At 34.2% G+C, this 22,529-nt stretch overlaps 1 protein-coding gene across 3 annotated transcripts in view; it reads left to right on the forward strand.

The window, feature by feature from the left end:
• Positions 1–22,529, forward strand: part of LRRIQ1 (leucine rich repeats and IQ motif containing 1) — a 114,210-nt gene that overhangs the window by 53,623 nt on the left and 38,058 nt on the right. For all 3 annotated transcript variants that reach the window (XM_054278999.1, XM_054278981.1, XM_054278990.1), the window contains one exon: positions 8,967–9,068. In XM_054278999.1, the coding sequence (XP_054134974.1) occupies positions 8,967–9,068 (102 nt within the window). The remainder of the gene's footprint in view (positions 1–8,966; positions 9,069–22,529) is intronic.

Below are 22,529 nucleotides of genomic sequence, written 5' to 3' on the forward strand. Positions count from 1 at the left end.
TTCATGTATCTCGTCTTCTAGATGTGGAATTTGTATTTCTGCATTTTGTGTTTTGTATATTTTCTTCTTCAGAAAATCTTAGGTTAAAAATTTTTACTTATACAAGAACTATTTATGGAAACAACAGTTTGATATATTTGAAAGTACATAATTAAATATTTTAAATTATGTATTTAGTGTAGAAATAGATAAAGCTTATTCAGCTTCTCATCCAATTGTGTTCTGGTTCTTCTCAGGTACTTCTAATGTCAATGAACCTTTCTTAGAGGTTGTTACTATGAGATGCTAATAGAAATGTTGCTGGAATATATTAATAAACATATTAGTCAAATATTGATAGTACATGAAATATTTAAGAGCCTAGGTGACAATAGGGCCTAACACTAAATGGTCTTTAGAAAATGCACCCTTATTCACTTATATTTTGTATCACAAGCAACACCCTTCTGCATAACTTTGCAAAACTCTTCTGTATTAAGTGTTGAAAATATTGAAAGATGTTTTGCTCTTTGAAGGGAAAAAAACCCAGCCTACAAATATATCTAGGCAATATTTTTTTCCGTAATTTTTTTATGCTTTAAATATCATAACTATGACTAAGACTAAATAGGATAAAAATTATCTATAATTTAAAAAAATAATAAAAGGGATAGGTGAAAAAAGACATATAATCTGCAAATCATGCTTTGTGGAAATGAGAGTATATGGATAAGAAGTTAAAGTTAATATTTTGAAATCTTCATAGCTTTCCATGGTGCCCTACCATCTTACCTTATTAAAAAAAAGTAATAAGTGTTTGATGTGCAGCTGAGGTTTTATATATATATTCCATTTTTTGGCCTCTCTATAATTTTTCAATGAGTAAAACTTATTAGGTTATATCTTCTTTTCTGCATATGCTGTCTGTCTTATGTTAGTAATTAATCCAGTCAGTGATGTTGGATTGAGCATATCAAATTTGCTGTCCTATTTTTGTTGTAGTTCTAATGGATTTCATGGGTATGTTTATGTTCACTTTGTTCAGATTATTCAACATGATGTATGGGTGTTGAGCTTTTTAATGTAGTGCTTGGAATATTCTCAAAGTACATTGCTAGTTTTAAAAAAATTGGAGAAACCTTTTGCCTAATGTTTTTATAGTTTCAAATTTTCTCCTCTTGACACATAGAATTTTTTTGTCTTGCTGGCTATTACATCAAGCACAAAAATAACCTGTGTATATAATTTGCCTGTATGATTTTCTTTGTCAGTCATTAAAATCACAGTGTTTTTTTCAGATGAACAGAAAGCATAGTTTCCAGTATCAACAAATGTGGCTGAAAATATTTCACTCCATCCCTTTTCAGTAAAAAGGTTATCAAGCTGACTATTCTTTCTCATACAGCACACTGACAGTTGACTGGTTCCTTCCTTGGTCTGTAAGGAAATTATTAATGGAAATTGATAATGGAAATTATCAATCAAAACAAGTATTTCCATTTTTAATTGATCTTAAAGCTATGATCTTATACTAAAAAAAAAATTATCCTGATCAAATATTGTCCATGTGAGAAGAATCTCTACATATATAATTATGTTTTCCATCAGGTACATTCTCTGAAAGAGGTGAGAGTAAATCAGGATCTTTTTGAGGGTCTGGTGGAAGAGAGGGACTTTTCAGCCTTTAAATTAGAGTGGATACACCTTATCCTGAGGCTAGCCAGCTCCAGATCAGGAAACTGTAACCAGACCCATTAGGCTGCCAGTATCTTTCCTACTTCTCTGTGTGGTACAGCTCATGCTAGGTTGCTTTTAGCAATTTCAGTGTAACTGGGGAGAGACAGTTCACACTCTGAAGCAATTGTTTTGAGTGTAACCCCACTGAAGCAGGAATTACAAAAGATATTTGACTACTTCCAATATTCAAATGCAGATTGAAATTCATCTGAATAAGTAGATGTCAACATTGTCTTTTAATGTTCCCATAGAAGATACCATCCTACTGCCTTCATTTCCCCTGGAATGAAGTTCATTTATCTTGTACTTAGTGATATGCATATGGAGAGTTGTAGGATTTCGTTTTAGCAATACTATTTCTGTTCTTTCTTTTGAATTTCCAGGTCTTCAGTGTTATAGTTACAACTGTTTCCTTTTTAGCTTTCTAATTGAAAGTAGCTGAAGTATCCTTACTACAAGAAAATAATTTTTTGTGATAAACATTCATACCCACTAGAAAGTAGGCAACCAGCAGGCACTTAGAAATGGGAATTATAAGGTATAAAGAAGCAATTTTTGATGTTATACCTACTTACACATCTGACTTAGAAGTAAAACTTCAAGCTTTGAGAAAATGCAAAGCAACAGCAACTCTAAAGAATCTACATACAAATAAATTAAAAGCTCTTCACATTTAACCTGTAGCTTTTATATTGAGATTGCACTATAATCTCAAACATCTTTTGTATGCTATTGATCATTGAGTGTAAAGATCTCATTACTTGCAGGTAATGATAAGGTAATGATGCATCCTCTTGGAACAAACTAGCTGTCAGAGTATGTTGTCTGGTTCCATATGCTGTCAAAGTCCTTTGTCTTAGACCTGAGATTCACAAATGCAAAGTGTTAAACCAGCTTGCATTATCAGAGAGATATACAGTTGCTTTTTAATATTTTCACGACATCTGCTGGGTTGGAACCTGGACTGGACAGCCTTGAACATCTTTCATCCTTAATCTATTCAGGTGTGGAAATTTATTCCCTTTTATTTTCCTTATAAAACAGTTGTCTTCTACTAGTGCAACAGTGATGGTATCCATTTGATAATTATAGAAGTCCACATCTGAGTTAGTCATCTGCATTGTTTCATGGAAAGAAATTTCCTCTTAAAACATGATTCCAAAACAGACTATTTGAGTCTCACTGTAAAAACACTTATAGTTTTGCACTGCCTAGGCTCAAAGGCTAGACTGAATTGCTGAAGTACAAAGTTAAACTCTAGATATGTAGAAGTAACCAAGGAGTATCTTACCTCATATGTCTGGCCGCATATCTTCTCAGAAAAGTAAAAAGTATGGCAAATGGTAGCAAGTGCACTGAATTTGTATTGTATTGCAAGGGAGAGAGAGCTTAAAGTAGCATAGCCTTATGATAGGGAGTGATTCAGGCAAGGTTTATATTGCAGCTGACCAGTCTCACCAGCTAATGGCCTTAAGGCCTGTATGCCCTAACCCACTGATGTTATGTATGCTAGTTTATGTTGTTGAAGAAAGTTATAGCCTGCATTTTACTGATATGAAATGTATGCTGTGTCTGCTTCAACTGTTTTTACTATACATTAAGATAATACAAAAAGTGTGGGCAAGAAACCAGAAAATTTGAAGCCAAGTAAAACTGGAATAATGTCAGAAATATTCCTGTTAACCTGGGTGCATAATATTCTATAGAAATTCTAATTCAAAATCTAAATACTGCAGACATTATTGCACCTCACAGTGCTTAAGTGGCTGTGGCTCATAACAATCTTAGCCTCCTAAAGATGTCTTGGCACAATAGTACTACATTTCTTGCTTAACTTGGAATTTCCCTCATCCTGTGGATTTTATATTAGCCTCTCTGTTAACTTCTTTTTCTTCTGAGATGGCTGAAAGCTTGCCTCTCCTACACTGGTGTATTACTCCTTGCTTAACCTTTTCCTCTCCAGAAAAAGTTCTCTTATCAGTGGATCAGGCCCAGACAGCATGAATTTAGAAAAAGCAGGTCCTGCTTTGGCCAGCCTAATCTCATTTTATGACCAGGTGACTCACCTGCTGGATGAGGAAAAGGTTGTGGATGTTTTTCACCTGGACTTCAGTAAAGCCTTTGATACTGCCTCCCAGAGCATTCTCCTGGAGAAGCTGGCTTGGACAGGTGCACTCTTTGCTGGGTTAAAAACTGTCTGGATGGCCAGGCCCACAGAGCAGTAGTGAATGGTGCACCATCCAGCTGGCAGCTGGTCACTAGTGGGGTTCCCCAGAGCTCAGTATTGGGGCTGGACCTCTTCAATCTTAATCGATGATCATTGGTGGGGGGGGGGGGGGGGGGTGTGCAGAATCAAAGATAGCCTCAGTAAATTTGCTTAGATGACACTAAATTTATCTGCTGGAGGGCAGAAAGGCTCTGCAGAGGGATCTGGACATGCTGGATTGATGGGCCAAGACCAGTTGGATGAGGTTCTACAAGCGTGCTGAAGTGCTGAGTCCTGCACTTGGATCACAACAACTCCAGGCAGCGCTGCAGGTTTAGGAAACAGTGACTGGAGAGCAGCCCAAAGGAAAAGGACCTGGGGATACTCATTGACAGCAGCTGAACGTGAGCCAGCTGTGCCCAGGTGGCTGAGAAGGCCAATGGCATCCTGGCCTGGATCAGCAATGGTGTAGCCAGCAGGACAGGGCAGGGATTGTGTCCCTGTACTTGGCACTGATGAGGCCACACCTTGAGTCCTGTGTCTGGTTCTGGGCCCTTCACTGCAAGAAGGACATTGAGGTGCTGGAGAATGCCCAGAGAAGGGCAACAAGGCTGGGGAAGGGTCTGGAGCACAAGTCCTGTGAGGAGTGGCTGAGGGAGCTGGGGTTGTTTAGCCTGGAGGAGAGGAACCTTAGGGGAGGCCTTACTGCTCTGCACAACGGCCTGAAAGGAGGCTGTGGCCAGGTGAGGGTTGGACTCTTCTCCCAGGCAGCCAGCATCAGAACAGCAGGAAGAGGCCTCAAGCAGTGCCGAGGGAGGTTCAGGTTGGAGATCAGGAAGAATTTTTTTCACTGGAAGTGTAGTTAAGCATTGGAATAGGCTGCCCAGGGAGATGGTAGAGTCACCATCCCTGAAAGTGTTCAGGAAATGACTGGATATGGTGCTTAGTGCTGTGCTTTACTTGGCATGGTGATGTTTGGTCAAACGTACTTATGATCTTTGAGATCTTTTCCAACCTTAATGGTTCTAGGATTCTATGGTAATACTTGTTGCCACATAGGTAGGAAAAAAAATTTTTAAAAGGTAAAAAGCAGCTGAAGTGAACCTTGATCACTAGAACCAGAACACAATGATAAAGATATTTCATAGATGTCAGCATATATTTTTCATTTGAGTTTATAATTTTAAACAGCAATTCAATACTAGTTAAAAATGAAATAAAAACTAGTAAAAAACTCAACCCACTTTCCTCAAATACACAACCCCAAAACAGATAATTCGTCTTAACAGTCAGAATGAAATTTGTGGCATATTATTGTTCCTTATGACACGTTACATGAAAGACTATTGATCTACATTTTCTTAGTAACTGAAAAAAAGCTACTTTTGTTGTGATTGTCAGTTCTGCATAGAAGTATCTTCTGAGGACTCCAACCATGGATGAGTTTGAGTTCTAATTGCCAGGCCATTATGGAACAAAATCTGGTCTTTCTTCCAAATGAATTTAAAGTATAGATAAGCATCTGTTGCTGTGTACAGTTGTACAGTTGTCTTATCATCTTTTTAAAGTTGTCACATTATGTTTTCCTAATTGCAGGTATTGCACAACAAAAATTAATGGCAAATATTTTAATTTTTCAGTTTCATGTATTAACAAGAAGCTTAGGAATGTAGTGCCAGATCAGGCAGTAACTACTCCTTCCATATTATCTCCATAACATATCTTGTGTTTGTCCAGCTTAACTTTGCTATTTGGAGGCAGCCAAGGAATGTACATTAAATTACCTCTCTGGTTTCCAGATTGAGAGCACAGATCATCATCTGATAAGCCGCATTTAAATGAGTATGCCTGAATCCAGGAAGATATTTCTATGATTTTAAACTATTGGACTCTTTCACAGCTCTCTGTGTGAAATCTAAAACATTTGATTGCTCATCATCAAAGCATACATGCAGTTCATTTCCCTAGCTCACTCAGAGACTGAAAAGCACTAGTATTATGAGGTAATCTATGTAATATTGCTTACATTTGGGACTAGATAAAGAAAAAGACTAATTTTTAATAACAGAAGAGCTGTAGGCAATGGTTGAGGTGATCCAGGTATGTACAAATTCAAGTAGTTGGCACTGTGTTAAATCCATGTAGATTCTTTAAGTTATTTTGCAAAGATTCAAAGATAAATCTTCTGATGGAAATCTCTTAGAAGAACAATTTCCATTATTTGCCCTTCTTCCCAGTTCACGGAAGACTTTGCTGTTGATATCTTTGTGCACAAATAAAAGTTTGATAAATTGAACTTGGGAGTAATTACTCTGAGTGACTTTACCAAAAATCTTTACTATAGTTTAACTTTGGACTTAGTGTTTTCATAGAATTGGGTGGGAGGTTGGTAAGGAAAGATGATATTTTTAAAACATTTTGGAGCAATGCCAATAAACCCACATAGGAAAAATTATTATATTTCAGGAATTATTTTAACTTAATCAAAATTAGTTTGGAAATTTTCAATTGCATTTGTCTTAAGAAGTTTTATATGATTTTGTCAATTTGTGTTTGTTCTTTTATTGAAGAAAGACACTGGTTTTTGTAACTAGCATAAAGCTGGAAAAAGTTAGAAATCTTTTTTGTCAATGCTGTAGGCTAGATGTTGGAAAACTTACAATTATGAAAAATTGTATTTGTACATTTTTATCTGTGTGCAGGATGTGGATGGCCATGTATCTTAGAGCTATACATCAGACAATAATAATTCATGCTTAAAATATTTTTTATAACTTCTATTATCTAAAATTTCAAGAAGTTTAGTGTAATACAGTTTCAAGGTATTTTAGTCACAAGTCTTACTGTGATTCACTATCCCAAAAATTTGCTATCCTGATGAACACCAGTCTGATACAATTTTTTTTTTAGCTGGAAGGCTACTTTATCCATTTATACAGAGTGAAAGGATCTACAAACCTGGCAATACAGTTTGTAAATGAACTTATTCTGTTATCAGAATCATTCTAATAATCACCTTTGAAACTAATGGAGCTAATCATTATTTATTTTGCTTCTTGGATAGTTTCGTTGAATTTAGCTAGTGAAAATGAGTTAAAATTTCTCTAAATATAACATCCTCTGGGTAATCTGAATGCTATAATCGTCCTACAATCATATGAGAGAGGCTCTTAGCCAATTTGAGATAACAAATTGTAAGGCATCACTGATTCTGCTTTGTGAAGAAGGCATGGCCTAATTTACTCCCTCCCCCCATACCACCATGCTTTCATCAGTCAGGTTTGCTGCTTTGTGAGAGGTTAACACCATTAAGAACATTCTGTCAACCACGTGCTGCTGCAGTGTGGGCTGACCAAGAACTCTGTAACATCTTGACGTGTTTTGCCAATGCATTATCTCTTAGAGCACCACACCCCATTAGAGATCTTCTCCAGGCTTGTAATTGATCTTCCCATTCTCTGGGAAAAAGCTGGGCTCTTAGGATCGCTTTATGTACCATTAGTTTGTAATTGAAGTGTCTACTACAGCTGTAGATGGCTAGTCAAAACCACATTTACAAATTGTTGTTAAAATTCATAAGAAGTTGCTCACCATCTTAACAGGATATTCTGGTCATTCAGAAATAAGAAAACCAACAAGAAAGATATTTACTTTGCTGCAGTACTGTTATGGTCTTACAAATTCTTTCACTAAACACTAATGACATAAGTAAGGGACTCAAAATGAAGCCCGAGACGTAACTAGTAATTTCAATGTATTATGTCTGAATGCTCTTTGAGTCTTTCCATAACCTGTTTTTCTGCTTTGTCTGCTCTGGCAGTGTCTCACATATTCATTTTTGCTACATGCAAATTCTTTGAGAAAATTTAGATTGCCATTTCTACTTTCTTGATAAGCTCCATTGGTTTTTTTCTCCTCGTTACTAATTTCTACCCTTTTCGAGCAGTTTTTAGTCATTTTTCTAGACAAGCTTCTTCTGCCTCATTGTTTCTCATATTCCCGAGAGTGGATCTATCTTTTTTGTGTTGTTGTGTTGTGTTGTGCTACTGTGTTGTTTTTAAACATATTTCTTTTATCTTTTCTTTGGCATTCTGTTAATCATATTACCTTGCTCCACGGCATACCTACAGAGCTCTTTATACTTTGCTCATCATTGTGTGTCTGCTTTTGTTTCTACATTCTTTTCAATCCCTATTTTTTTTAGTATTATCACTGGTTTATTCTGCATTGTGCCCACAATTTTCACATTGCTACTGATGCACTGTTTCCCTTAAACTCTGACTTTCCTCTTGTGCCTAGCAAAAAATTCTTCCTGCACATTGTAAATGACATGTGAAAATAATTTCTCCCAACTTGTGTGGTTTTGCATCGGTGTAGCTTTTGTTAATTAAACTTTTTTTTTGCCAGTCTAGGAACATGTCTTACACAGATTTATATACAATTATCTGCTCATCTTTACCTCTTTGCAAACTTTTGAAAGTAGCAGTTAAGAAACAATCAAAATTTCATACTTCAGCATGTAGACTTCTGGGGTATTTTTTAATTTCAATTTTTTAATTTCAATTAGTATGGAAGATGGAGGAAGACTAGGATGTTATCTAAAAGCCTAGCCTCAAAAAATAAGCTGGCCCCTGTTAACATTTTTTAGGTGTAAATGTCTTAATTTAGATTGCTGAATAATTCTGACCCAAAGCTTTTAGAAATACTGCTTGATATGTACCCTGTTAATATTTCTCCTTTAATTTCAAGCTTAAAATCCAGATTTTTAAAAAATACTTTCTGCAAATACATGCTTCAATTTATTTTTAACTTGTAGATGAGTGAGCTGAAAGATCAACAGTGTTAAAATTGCAAAACAATGACTTTGATTCTCAGTTGCATGTGTATTTATATGGCTTTATTTTAGAAAGTGTAATCCTTTGTGAATATAAAACCTTCTTTTAAAAGTATTTTCATTTATTAAGTGGCTAAAAGGTGAAAAACTGCTTGAAGGAATGAATGAGCCTGGTCTGACCTTTGATTTTAACTTGTTCTTGTCATCTAGACCCAGCTGTGCGACTGGCGTTGTTCAAAAACAATGAAAATAAACATCTCTCTGTGAAACCACCAGGGAAGACACAGCCTATAAGTGCTGGAGACTTTGAAGGTATGACCAAGTATTTCATTTTATGCATATAAGCATATATGTTCTGCAATGTCTTTTAAACTGGATTACTCAAAATATAAAACAATATGTACAAATAGAAAAAGGCAGAAGTTTAAGGAACTTGTCTGTTCCTCAAGTCACAGCAGTGAAACATTTCAATTTAAATTCATTGCAGAGAGCAAGAGGTGCTCCTAGAGCTTAATTTATAGGGAGGTGGAGCTTAACTTATTTATTTATTGTTTTATTATTAAATCTTCATCATGAAAATGTCAAAGCATGTCAGAGAGATATGAAATACAAAGTACTAGAATAAAACTTCATAAATGAAATATCACTTCAAATTCTTCATTAAATTGCTACATTTTACGAAGCTAGACATTAATTCCTAAAAAATCCTTAGCATGTTTTTTGGAAAGTACTTTCATAAATATTCCCCAGAAATTCACCATTTGACAGAAGACAAGGAAAGAACATTAATCATGTAAATATTAAATTCTTTTTCATAAATATTTAAATACTGATATAGCTTTTTTACTGTTGAAATTCATGTTAAAACACTCCTTGGTTTCTGTACAATTAAAGTAAGTCCAAGTCTATTTAAAATGCCCTTGTTGTAAAAAGGCAATCATCTCCAGAAACATTTTTATATTGTTTTGATTCTTTTTGCAACTAAATGGTGTACTCAGAAAGTTCTTGCCTCTATCTTTTTCTCTTTTCCAAAGACATAGCCATATGCTATCTGATCTATTCCTAGTTTCACAAAGTAAAACTACAAATTATACTGTATTAACATTCACTGTATGAGGATAAAAGTTAGAAGATGTCTGAGAGAGGTGTAAAATAAATCTGAGTCTACATGAATTGCAATTCGATCAATTAACTCAGCTGTATGAAAGCCTACATTTGCCTCATGAGTCCATGCTCAAATTTGTTCAGAAACAATTCTTGGTAAATTCTGAAGAGGAAATATTTTTGCACTATTATTTGCCTTGGACCCAAGCATGAATCTACCTTGACTATAGAAAGTCTGTGTGTACTGCACCTGACTGAGCATTTCCCAGTATCTCATATATGTTTCTGTGGCATATGCTTGTACACATCAGAATGTGTCATATGCTGAAGAAACAGGACAGGCAGGCTGCCTGTGAAAAAGTGAATGTCCAATAGAAACAACTGTAGGAATGCTCTAAACCATGTCAGAGTTAAGCCTGAATACAAGTTTAGTACCCTAAAGTCAGTGTAGGTTTAGGCTAGCTTTCCTGCCACCAGTTTATTTGTTCCTGCCTGAAAACATTTCCCTTTGTTTTGAAAAGCCGATGTACGCATTCTAAATATTACTGAAGTTACTTTTTGAATTGATGGAGAGAAGGTACCAAGGCAGATTGGATATCAAAAGGCAAGCGTAGTGGTGGTGCTCTTAATTATCTCTAGCAGGCTAATAGACAGAATCTTTTTTTCACTACTCATTGCTGCTCACATGTAGTCTGCTGAGCTTTCAAGACAAGGAATACTTTTCTGCTTGACCAGTATAGAAATTTGTCCTTCTACCAGAGGCATTGCTACTTCAGGCATTATGTCCAGAAAATTCTAGGTTGAAAGAGCATTTATTTATATGTATGTGAGGTATCATCAGACAGAACTAGGAGTTTCTAAATTTAGAATTAGTAGCACTTTGCACCTGCATAGTAACTTCACAGTGTTATCAGAGATGTCTTCTCTTGTTTCCCATTTCCCCTCTTACCTTTTAAGTGTTTCTTCCTCTTTTGCCAGCAATAGATCTCTTTGGGTCTGTTCAGTCATTGGAGTTCTTTCTGTAACAAGAAGGTGGAATGTTTTCACTCTATATCCATAAATCTTGTAGTCATTGTATTTGAATTCAATAGAACCCAGACCTGTCCTTTATGTGGTGGAAGTAAACTTCCTCCATTCAAGGCCTTTTACTTTCACAGACTTGTAGTGGGTAGAAAATTTGAACTCCAAACCATCTTCTTTATAAACAATTAAATAAAAAAAGCACATTCTATATATTCCTTCTTTATTTCTTTAAATTGGGAAATGGAAGGGAGAAGTCAACATCAACAGAAAAACAGCAAGTACACACGTGTTATCTGTTAAATAACAGAATCACTACTTTTGAAAGGGGATGCCCTAGGAAGTAAAACAATTAGAACAGTTTTAGATTTTAAAACTGGAACACATCATGGTAATGAATATTTAAGAAGAAATCTAGTTAAAATGAATGATGAATGTTTTTTGTCTTCATTGTGGTTTTGTGTGTAAGACTACAAAGAAAACAAAAACTAATAGAAGCATAAGAGATATAAAAATAGTGAGAAGAAATGAGGTTAATATCTGATGATTTTTTTTCCCTGAGATTTTGTTCTGTCATAATTTTCCTTCTTATTTTCCTGCTACAAAAGTTTTGATAAGCTGATATGCACTATGCTGTTAACAAATTTTGAAAACTTGTCCATAACCTTAATCCCGTAGGATAATGCACACATCTCTAAGTTGACATACATATTGTTGGAAAACATATTTTCAAAACTGGATTTATTTATTCATAAATATTCAAAACTTATTAATAAATTTTTATTAAATTTTGGATGAGTCATCCTGCTTTTCTCACTTATGTTAGACAAATACCCACCAGGGACCATTATTTCACATCTGAATCACAGCAGCACACAGAATTTAGTCAGAAATAAGCCCCTTTGTAATACAAACACCATGCCAACAGCATGAGGAGATACTATTCTCACAGAGAAGAGCTTGCCATTTAAAAATACAAGCAGTGTGTGAAGGAAGAAACCATGGGAATGCAATTCAGTGCATTACTGTATGTGTCAATAAATCTGTCAATATATCTGTGTCTCTGTGTGTCAGTGTATTTACATACAGTTCGTGTGTCTGTACTCACACAAATATATAAGCATATGCCAGGAGTATAAATAGATAAAATAATTCAATAAATGTAGTACTTATGACTTTTTATTTGTATATTTTCAAAGGAAAGTAAATTATGAACAATTCCTGTCTAGTGTAATTACTAGCATCAACATGCATTTTTTAATCCTTATACTTTCTGTTAGATGCAGTTTCAGTTTCTTTAAAATTAATTTAATGCATGTGGTCATTGTACTGTAGATATATTAAAACTATTAGTTTAATAAAAATATATTTGAATATTTTCTGTGACATTAACTTGAGTAGGTTGTAAAGTGAACCATAGAATATGCAGGTATAAATATGTATTTACTGTTTCTCATAACAAATTATACCCTGATCAAAAACCTGAAGAAAGATGAAAGCCTGACTTGAAGTACTCCTGATGATTTGTTGGACATTTCCTGGGACTGTGTATATTACCCTGCTCTCTTTGGTGAGATAAGGTTTTGCTTCCCTCATGGTTGTTGAGTTTCATTTAGTGTCAGGTAGCTGACAAACAAAATATGCCTTCTAATGAATATTCTGGTTCAATGAATGTTCTTGAGATATTTTTGTGGTTTGTAGATGGTGACATTTCAAAGGTCTCAAAATTTTGGAAACTTTATAAGGCACATAGATAATTGTCATAATTTCATATTTTGCATCAAAGCATATTTTTTAGAAAGCTTTATGACTACTTGTCCACTTCTTGTCTGGAGGCTATTTCAGTTGTTAATTTAATGTAAAATAGTCTTGACTGTTTTGGGTAAAGTACATCAAGAACTGAAGGAAAAATCTATCCTTGACTCCTCTTGGGAAGTTCCAATTAGTCCTGGCTGACCATGTAACAGAGCATCTCTGCCATCTGTGGGTCTGTAATTACAGGATCTGTAATTTCATTTGCATAGAGGAAGGATATTTTTCTAGCCAACAGTGTGAATACTTAGTCCCAGTACAGCAGCTGAGAACTGAAGAATGAGCCCTAAGGCCAAGCACATTTTTTTTGCTACAAGCTTTGCAAACCATGTGTGTCTTTTTGGGTCCTCTTTAATCCAGTTTCCTCAATGGTTTTGGTGGGTTATCCAAATAATTTTTGTTCAGTGGATTGGGAAGCTGAATTTCAATCTGTAAAGCAAGCTGGAAGAATGCAGGAGATCAGATGAAAATCCATTCAAACTATCCAAGTATTATTTGGATATGATTTACTTTATTTCACAGGTTGTGCTCTAATTTCATAGATTGTGCTGTATTTAATTTTGTAGGTTAGGTGAATTATTGGCATATATACTATATTTTTTTTAGTCATATCCATATCCATCAGTAACACATCTATACCATACACTTCAAAGTGAAAACAGTGCAATGTGACTTCACCCAAAAACGTGAACAATGATTTATGCCTGGAGGTTTAAGTATATAAAAAAATGCACTGGGCTGTGTTGACAAGATATGTTTGCTGTAGTTTGGGAACCTGTAGTTCTACTTGGCAGGACTGTATTTCCTGTCATTTTATGCTCATGGTGACCAAGGAAAATGCAGTGGATATAGTGTTAAGACTGATTTCACCAATACAAATTTGATAATGAATAGATTATGCTTTCTCAAGTGACTTTTAATTATGCCAATATTTATTTATTTCTTTAGAAACTGTCAGTTGAAATAACATTTATTTTTCAAGAATAAGAAGTAAAGTGAGCTTGTGATTATGTCATAAGATTTGAAGATAAATATCACGGAAACCACTTAGTCATCTGTTTTCCAGCTTTATAATAGCTCCTAATTATGAAACTCCTTATAGTCTCAAGTGGAAATATTGCAAAACATTCTTATAGATTATTATTACTAGTGATAATTGAAAGTGCAAATGTGAGACTTTGGAAAGTTGGAATTTAAGGTTGGCTAATTGTGAGAGATCATTAAAACATTGTTGCACTTGATCAACATAGTTTCTTAGATTTTCTATATTATAAGATATGAATACATTTTTAAAAAACTATGTGTGACATTTAATAGAATTGGTATTGAATCAAATCACTGATGCTTGACAAATCACATCTACACGACAGTTAAGAGAAGGTACTGAGCCTGGAATGCTAGTATTCATCTTTATATGGGCTTTAAATGTTCTGGTTTTTGTTATTTAAGAGCATGTAAAAAGACGTTGAACTGTAAGTGAAAATTTGTGTTAGTTGTTTTCATCTTTTAGAAATCAACTCTTTTTAATTGAGAAATATTAATGGCATCAGTTCCCAGGAATCACAGTGTTTGTAAACATATGTTTCTAAAGAAAGTTGTCTTTTATTGATCTGTTGTCTCAAAAGGATTAATAACCACATTTGAAATCTGGGCTTGCTGCAATTCTGAGTTGAATTGCCATGTTTACAGTAAACTGTAACTGTTACATATCTCCCAGGCTCTAAATCTGTATGCCACATAAAGGAAGCCATTTCTAATCCATACAGCACTGACAAAAATGACAAAATAATGCATTTTCAGAGAATGTAAGATCTGTTCTGAAATGTAATGAAAATGTGTTACAGAAACTTGCAGTGCAGAAGGGATTGTATCTTTTCAATTCATAATTCTATGGCTTTGTTTCTTATTACTTAGTTTGAGCTCACACAACAGAACTCTTGCATTGAAATATTTTCTCATTTTAAGGAATTAATGGCTCTCCACCAGCCCTTCAACATGTAAAATGAGTAGGTTACTTGTGTCCAGTACATCCAAAAAGAGCCAGGATAAAATAAACATAAGGAGTTGGATATCTTGGAAAAAATCTGTCATGGGTTTGGGTTAATCATCTCCAGAAGAAATTCAACTTGATGCCTGAAATGTAAGACTTCTTGGAGAAAGCAGTGAAGCCTGAGGCAGTGTTGATCTGAAGGAGTGCTCTCCATGGGTCAGAGCTGCTCTGCTGGCAGAGTGCAAACCCAGTTCACAACAGCGGTACGCTGAAAACTTGTAAAGGACTGCAGGGGCCTTACCGTGCACGCACTCAAGCTTCAGTTACATACTTCTACTGGTCCAGTTTCTTATTATAAAATAAAACTGAAAAATAAAATCTGTGCCTAATTTTCTAGCCTCCTGTCTGTCAATGACAGTGTAGGATTTTTTCAGTACTCATGGAATGAAGCAATCCTGAAATTATGTTTAAAAATAAATATGTAAAACATAATTTATGTGGGTTTGTGCAGTGCACTTCAGTGTCTGAGTATTTATAAATGATCTAGACATATGAAAGTTTTATTAATATTCTTGCTTTTCACTTTCAATTACCAAAAAAAAAAAAAACAAACCCAAAAAAACCCACCAAAACTGCTCACACTTTATTTGTCTGAAGTTCCTGGATAGGAGGTACTTGCCATAGATACATACCAGCTAATATTATAAATTCTTATTGTGGTTCTAGTCTTCAGAGTTCCTGTATTCGTATATTCAATGTTTCTGACCACATATTTCACCTGCTTGTGTACTTTCTCTTTGTTCCTGACTCTGCTTTCTGGCAGACTATTGTAATTTGTGGTAGCATAAGGATTTTGTTAGAGTATCAGATATGAATGCAGTCTCTAACCTAGAGAGCGTGTTTGTTTGTTCCAATAAACCTCCAAAACTAGGATTTTGTACAATGTATAGGTGGTTACCTGTGCTTTCATAACATATTAATTTACTAGTTTTTATCAACCTAAAAGAAACTGCACCTAAAATAAAGGAAAAAAAATCTTACTCTTCTTTTGCTAATAGCCACCCAGTGATGAATACAGTAGGAGATGGATTTCACCCAAAATATCATCAGAGGTGGAGAACTACTTCTTCTTCTTGTTTAATAAGATTATATAATAGTTCAGATAGTTTTATTTGCATCTCCTTCAATTTTGCCTTTCTTTTTTCTCTTCTTCTTGATATTTTATGTCCAAAATTTTTGTAGTGTGACATCTGCATCTCAGCCAGTGTAAATTTATACAGGTTGATTCCGCACTCAGATCCACAGCTTTTAGTACTGCATAAGGCAATTGTTTTAGATGAATAGATCCCTGAGTACCAAAGCATTTCAAATCCTTTTTCATTTGACCATTCAGTGACCTGATAACTATTTCCTGTCCCTAAGTAAGGTCATGACCCAGGTCTTAGAGTGCAAAAGACAGATAATTTTAGCAACAAGTTAAATCCAAATGGATTTGGTTGGAGGGGGTAAGGGAGAATAGGTTTGGTTAATTTCCTTTAAAATAAAGTGTTACAAAAATTGTATTTAGCATGTCCTGTTAAAAGTAATTATTGAATTTGTTGCTGTCATGTTTGGATGCCTGGGGACTGCAGTCAATATTGCGGTGGTTTGTTTATTTGCTTTGCTTTCACTGGACAGTACACAACAAATTTTTTTACACTTCAAAAAACAATTGCTAATGAAGAGGTCATTAAAAGTGCATATTCAGATATATTCAAAGAGCTTTCCAAAATGTTTGTTTCAAACACTAAAATCATATTACTATGCAACTGGTTTTTAAACATAGGCCACGGACTCTGTCTGTAAAAGTGTCACGAATGTTCCATTGCACAAATATTCCTCTTGCAAAAGAATTTCCATTTGGTATGATGAGATGAATAAGGAATACAATGTAGCCTTAGAAATATTTTATAGGTCCAAATTTTGCTTCAATTGGAATCTATAGCACATTTTAAATCACAGTTAAAGGAATGTTTCCTGTAGCTATAGATTTTAATAATTGCATTATTCTAAGCACTTTCAGAGGTGAAATAAAGGAAAGCCTTCACACCAGAGCTTTTAATTAATTTGAAAATATAATTTATTAAAATTTTCTTTAAAGAAATTTCTTTTTTTCCTACTCTGTAATGGGAACTATGGTGTTGTGTAGAATTAGTATTATTAATGAGGTCGGAAATCTACAGCACTCCAAAGAGGCCATTTTCACAAGTTTAATATTAAACACGCATTGAATTATCTTTCTGTTTTTATAACTAATAATGTTGTTTTTCAGATACATTTTTCAAGCAAAATATCAAAACAACACTCTAAAATTGAAATAGAGGAATTTAAAATTTTATGCTGTTCAATACTAACTCTTATAGCAAAGTTCTATAGCTTTTATAGATTTCATATAATACAGAATTGAATGTGCTGTGGACCTACCTAATTTTACAAGGAATTCCAAGTAACTCAAGTATTTTAATGAAAATGTACAATCATGCAGTGAATACCGATGTAACTTTTATGTTGTGTTATTTCTGTAACATAAATTTTCCTACTTCATAACTTTGCAGTTCAATTCTTATCAAAACATATTAGCAATTTCTGGAAATTCATAGGTTTGTGCTAGTTTGATGTATTCACTGCAGATATTTTATCTGGCTTGTGAGTATAAAAAAGGTAGAAGTACTGAATTTTGCAGTTACATATTTTTTTTCATAGTGATAAGAAAGGCTGCATTTCAAGACAGTATTTTTGAATACAATTTTGTTTACATGACATTCTAGAATTTTTCTCTCTTTTCAGGTTTATTGTCAGGTTCCCAATCCAACATGGTTGGATTGTAACTTCATAAATTAGCACATTTATAGAATGTTGTAGATAATGAGTCCGGACAATGAGATAAAGAAATCCAAGTACCCAGACAAAAGATCTTCACTTTCATAGTCATCATTAAACAAGTTCATTATGAATAACTGTATTTTTCAATGGTTTCTAATTGCACATTGGGCATCAGGCTTACTAAGACCCTGACTGTGGAAAGGTATTTCTCTAAAACACATGCATGCTTTTATTTTCTGATAAGCAGCAAGCTCAGCAGTTTTCACTTTATGAAGAGACCAGTGATATCTCTTATGAAAGATAGAATGCGACTTTTAAAAAGGAAAAATTTAAACTCTACTGCGTATTTTTAAGTTAAATTTACTGAGTATTTGCTTTAGTACCTGATGTATATTTTGTAATTGAGAAATTAGCAGTGAATGTAAAAAGAAAGGAAACTATGTGCCAGTAAGCCAGAAAGTTCTGATTTAACCTACCAATGACCTGGCTTTGTTTGTTCAGATGACAGTTCTAAAAGTGTGCAGAGAATATTCCCTTTTAATACAGTTATTTGCCGCAAGCCGTGACCTCAGTGCCTGTCGGGGAGCAGGTCTGAATTGGCCCTTTCTCTGATATCGTGACATTGCTTCTGTTGCCTCGATTGTGACCTCTGATTGCATGATACCCCTGAGAGTTCAATTTAATAAGCGTGACTCCTGACTCTTAGCCAGGTCTGCCTTCTTAGGTTTTGTCAGACTCTACTTGTAGTCTGGTCTACATATGCTAAAACACTGCATAGGCTGCCATCATACTGTGTGAGTTGTGTGCACTGAATTCAAAATTCTCTTTCAAACGTCTCTCATTTATTGCAAATGCAAATGTTTATAAAGTCTTTCTTGGAATAAATTTTAGAGGTTGTTTCTTTCACATGTATGGCTGCTTGGGATTTTTGGGTTTTATATCTTTGTACAGATAGTTACTAACTCTTTCACTAAATTACTAAGCATGTGTGTTATCCATGCATCATACTAATTTCTTTCTTCAAAATTTTGTTTCCCCTATGAGAGTGTTCTATATTTTTATGACTTCCCATAAAATATGTTTGTTCAATATAGAAATATTAGGGGCAAATCTCTTTTTCTCATTATGTAATTAGTACAGTCTCACAACAAGGCAGTACTAATGAGTGCTCAGAGCACTGTAAGGTGTAGTGACCCAGGAGAAGTCAGGTGAAAGCTGAAGAATCTGTTTGGAATCCAGGAGAAGGTGAGTAGAATTAAAACATTTTAAATACCATTGAAAATAAATTATCTTGGGTTTAGTGACAATTTTGCTATATCATTGCATTTTTTTCTCCTGTTTTCCTCCTCTTCTAGCCAGAATGCTGAAGAAGAGTCTGTTCTGAGACCTGGATGCCTTGAGGGTGATGATGCTATTCAGATATTTCTCCAATTTTAGTGTCCCTTGGTGCATTTACTGAACCAGAATATGGAGAAGTTTAAAGATTGAAAGAAAATTACAAGAACTGTGGTAGAAGTTACAGACAAGTTTCTGTATTTACTTACATGCATTTTCTCTATTCTCATTGCAGATATGCACCCATTATCCTAGCCTCTGTATTGGTACCCATAACTTAGTGCTTCTAAAAAAAAATATCATTTCAGAAGAGCAGAAAAATCTTGCTGAACAAAATAATGCTTTTTACTTTTGTAGTTACATTAAAATTTTTCTGTAAATATTACCATTTAATACTTCTGTATTTCTTCAAGTACTTTAAAGAATTCTGTTAACCTTTTCAATGAGGTTAATTTTTATTAAAATTGTTTATTTTGTATGAAAACTATATCAAGATCTTTCTTATAAAACAAGTTCTATATAAGGCAGAAAATGTGTATTTTCTTCTTCCACTCAAATTTGACAATGAAATTCTATTCCTTCTGCATGACAGTGACTGTTTACAGTGAAGTAAAATCAGGTAAAATCTCGGTTTGGCCAGGTTTTTGGGTTTGGTTTTTTTGTTGTTGTTGTTGGTTTTTTTTTTATGGGTACACAAATTCTCATGTAAGATTATGTAATTTTTATAACTCAATTTAGTCTCTAAGGTTTTAAAAGTCATAATATAATAATCTCTTTCCTTCTTCTGGAGTAAATAGTGTAAGATTAGCTACTGAATTTCCTTAATCTTAAGTGAGAGTTTGCCTACCTAATTGAAATTTATGGGATTTCACTCCCTCTCTGGATCAGAGCTTAATGCTCTGTAAATTCCTGTGCTGTTGGCAGGAGATTAGATCATCAGCTGCAAACAAGCAAAGTTACAAGCAAACAACTATTTTAACCTGTTGGTAGACAACTGGTAAAACAAATTACACTTTAAAATTAATTAGTTATGGCTGTCTCAAAAGCTATTGCAAATATAAACAGAATGCAGATGAGGCAAATCCACCTTTTTGGAATCATCATCGTATTTAGGTTGTGACCTCCTTTTCAAACAAATTTTATATATATGTATATAGAAATACATATTTAAAGACAGTGAGTAGGAGGAGAGTTTAGATGGCAAGTAGCAAGTAGGTAGCAAGTTTAGATGAAAAGTTTAGTAAAAAGAAACTAAATTAAACACACCTACAATAAGCATAAACTGTTTAAACTCTAGATTAGGGACAGTTAAATTATGTTCACAAATAGAACTGGGGGATTTGTGTTCGTCTTCCCACTAAAAAGGAATTTGAATAAAGTTCTAAATAAAATTCTGTAAAAGAACAGGAGGATTCAGATCTAATTTATTCCTTTTTCAACTGATTTGTTCATGCAGTAGGTAAATCATTCAAACCTTCTCTGCATGGATAGAGAAAACCTGTGCCATTGTAACTATAACTGATCCAAAATCAATATGTCAGTTCCATACCTGGGGATATGTGTTGATTTCTCTATAATTATACACAGTGTTTTGATTCTTGTTTGTTTTCATGTGTTTTCCAGCTGAAAATTGCAGTTTAATTAATGAAGAAATCTATATAAATACTAAGCTCTATGTGACATATGTATTGACAATTAACCTAGGGCAACTCATAGGCAAATTGTGGTTTTCTTTTGCTTTTTTTTCCTGACCTTCTTTACAAATTGAAGGGTTTTGTTTTTTGGGTTTTTTTCATAGATCTACAAGACACTGGAATTTCATATTGTTTATTGTCTTCCATGACGTATCAACCAGTTAAATATAACTCAATAAGAAGAATTAGTACTTTTATGTCTGTATTTATTTATAGACACTCATAAGTCTAATGTTTATGGTTGTTTTTAAGCTGGATATAAATATATAAGAATTACACACAATTAGGGATTAACTAATTTTAGATGTAGAGTCTTAAGAAAAAGAAAAGCCTCTGAGTCTGAGACTTTTTTCCACTTAATTCCATGAACATTAAATCAAGTCTTGTTTATACAATGTTTGGCATAATGATAGGTCTGATCTTCAATATTACCTCTTGGTTTTGCTATGAAGTAAACTAAACAGCAGCCTTGCACTCAGTGTAGACTTTGTGTGTGTATTTGACAATGGAGAGTAGTTCTGCTGTTACACATTACTGTGCTGACAGAGCTGTGAATTGTTGTCACACTATGTTCATCAAATACCAATAGGTATTTCAAGTCTGCATCAGAAATTGAGCCAGAAATAGTTCTGCTCAAACAAAACAAAACTCTTTTAAATAGAAAAATATGTCATATTTTAATCCATCAGATATATATTAAGTATAGGGTATAGATAGAATGGATAATCAATCCAGAGGCTTTCATAACTAAGCAACATATTAACATTAGTACAATAATTGATGAGCATGAGTTCTCAAAACAAGTTCTTCTATTATTCAGATAATTTTCTAGGAAAAATATGTATTCTCAATAGTTAATATAATAAAGACTTTTTTCAAATGAAAATTCTGAAGCTGTGACATGAAATTACATGTTTTAATTATTCATAGAATGTATGAGACAATTATTAATATCATGTAAGTCAGCTTTACTGCCTAAATTCATGCTGTTCCAGAGTAATGACAGTTCTTTTGTTCCTTTTAATACTTAGCATATGTATCTTCGTGTCACATAGTAGCCTCCAGTTTTTATTTTGAACAAAAGTTTTGTTGGATTTGAATTTTTCAGTTCCTTTCTTTTACTTTTAATATCTTCACTACAAACAAAACCTACCCTAATGGTTGTCACACTCAATAAAATTGATTGTATTGTGTAGGTTTTGCCCTCTCTGTAGTGAACAACATAGTAGTTAGACCTCCTGCACTCTTACAAAATGTTCCTTTGTACTTGTTATTTTGAGAATTCCTTTGGAAGATCTTATGTCTTAAATAATTTTACTTGGTTTATTGAATTTAGAGAAAGATACTTCTCTGGTTTGGACTACATACAAAGTGGTATCTCTTCTTGCTTGGAAATACGGTTTCATCACTGAGCAACAAAACACTTTTGTTGAAGTTTTTGATTGCTTCTGTCACTTAATTTTAAGAAGTGGGAATGGATAGAAATAGGATCTATCAAAATATTCTGTGAAAAAGGGGATTTTATGTTATACATTTCTTATTTTTCTCCTCAACAGTAAAAATTCCTCTATTCAGTAGAGAACATCCATCATTTGGGGGTTTGTTAGTTCCCAGAGTTTATGAAAAAAAATAGAGATAGGGTGTGTATTAGGCAGATTTGAAACTTCAGACAAGAAACTATGTGAGAGTGTAGGCACCAAGGATAAACAAAATAGGCTCAATCTACCTCCATCTTAGTTATACCTTACATTTACTCATGGGTAACTAAGCATTGAAAGGCTGAACATGCTATTTCAAAATAGTTTTTACTCCTCTTGATTTCTTCAGTTCCTCAAGAGCCTTGACTATCCAGACAACTCTTGGTAACTCTTGGCTGTGCTCCAGACTCACTTCTCAGCAGAGCTGTTGATGAAATTTGCCTGTGCAGAGTGGCTGAAGCGGGTGCTGTATAGGCTA

Source organism: Melozone crissalis, unplaced genomic scaffold (assembly GCF_028551555.1).
Source record: "Melozone crissalis strain CALT ecotype California unplaced genomic scaffold, PUWL_Pcris_2 ptg000004l_1, whole genome shotgun sequence".
Taxonomy (NCBI): Eukaryota; Metazoa; Chordata; class Aves; order Passeriformes; family Passerellidae; genus Melozone; species Melozone crissalis.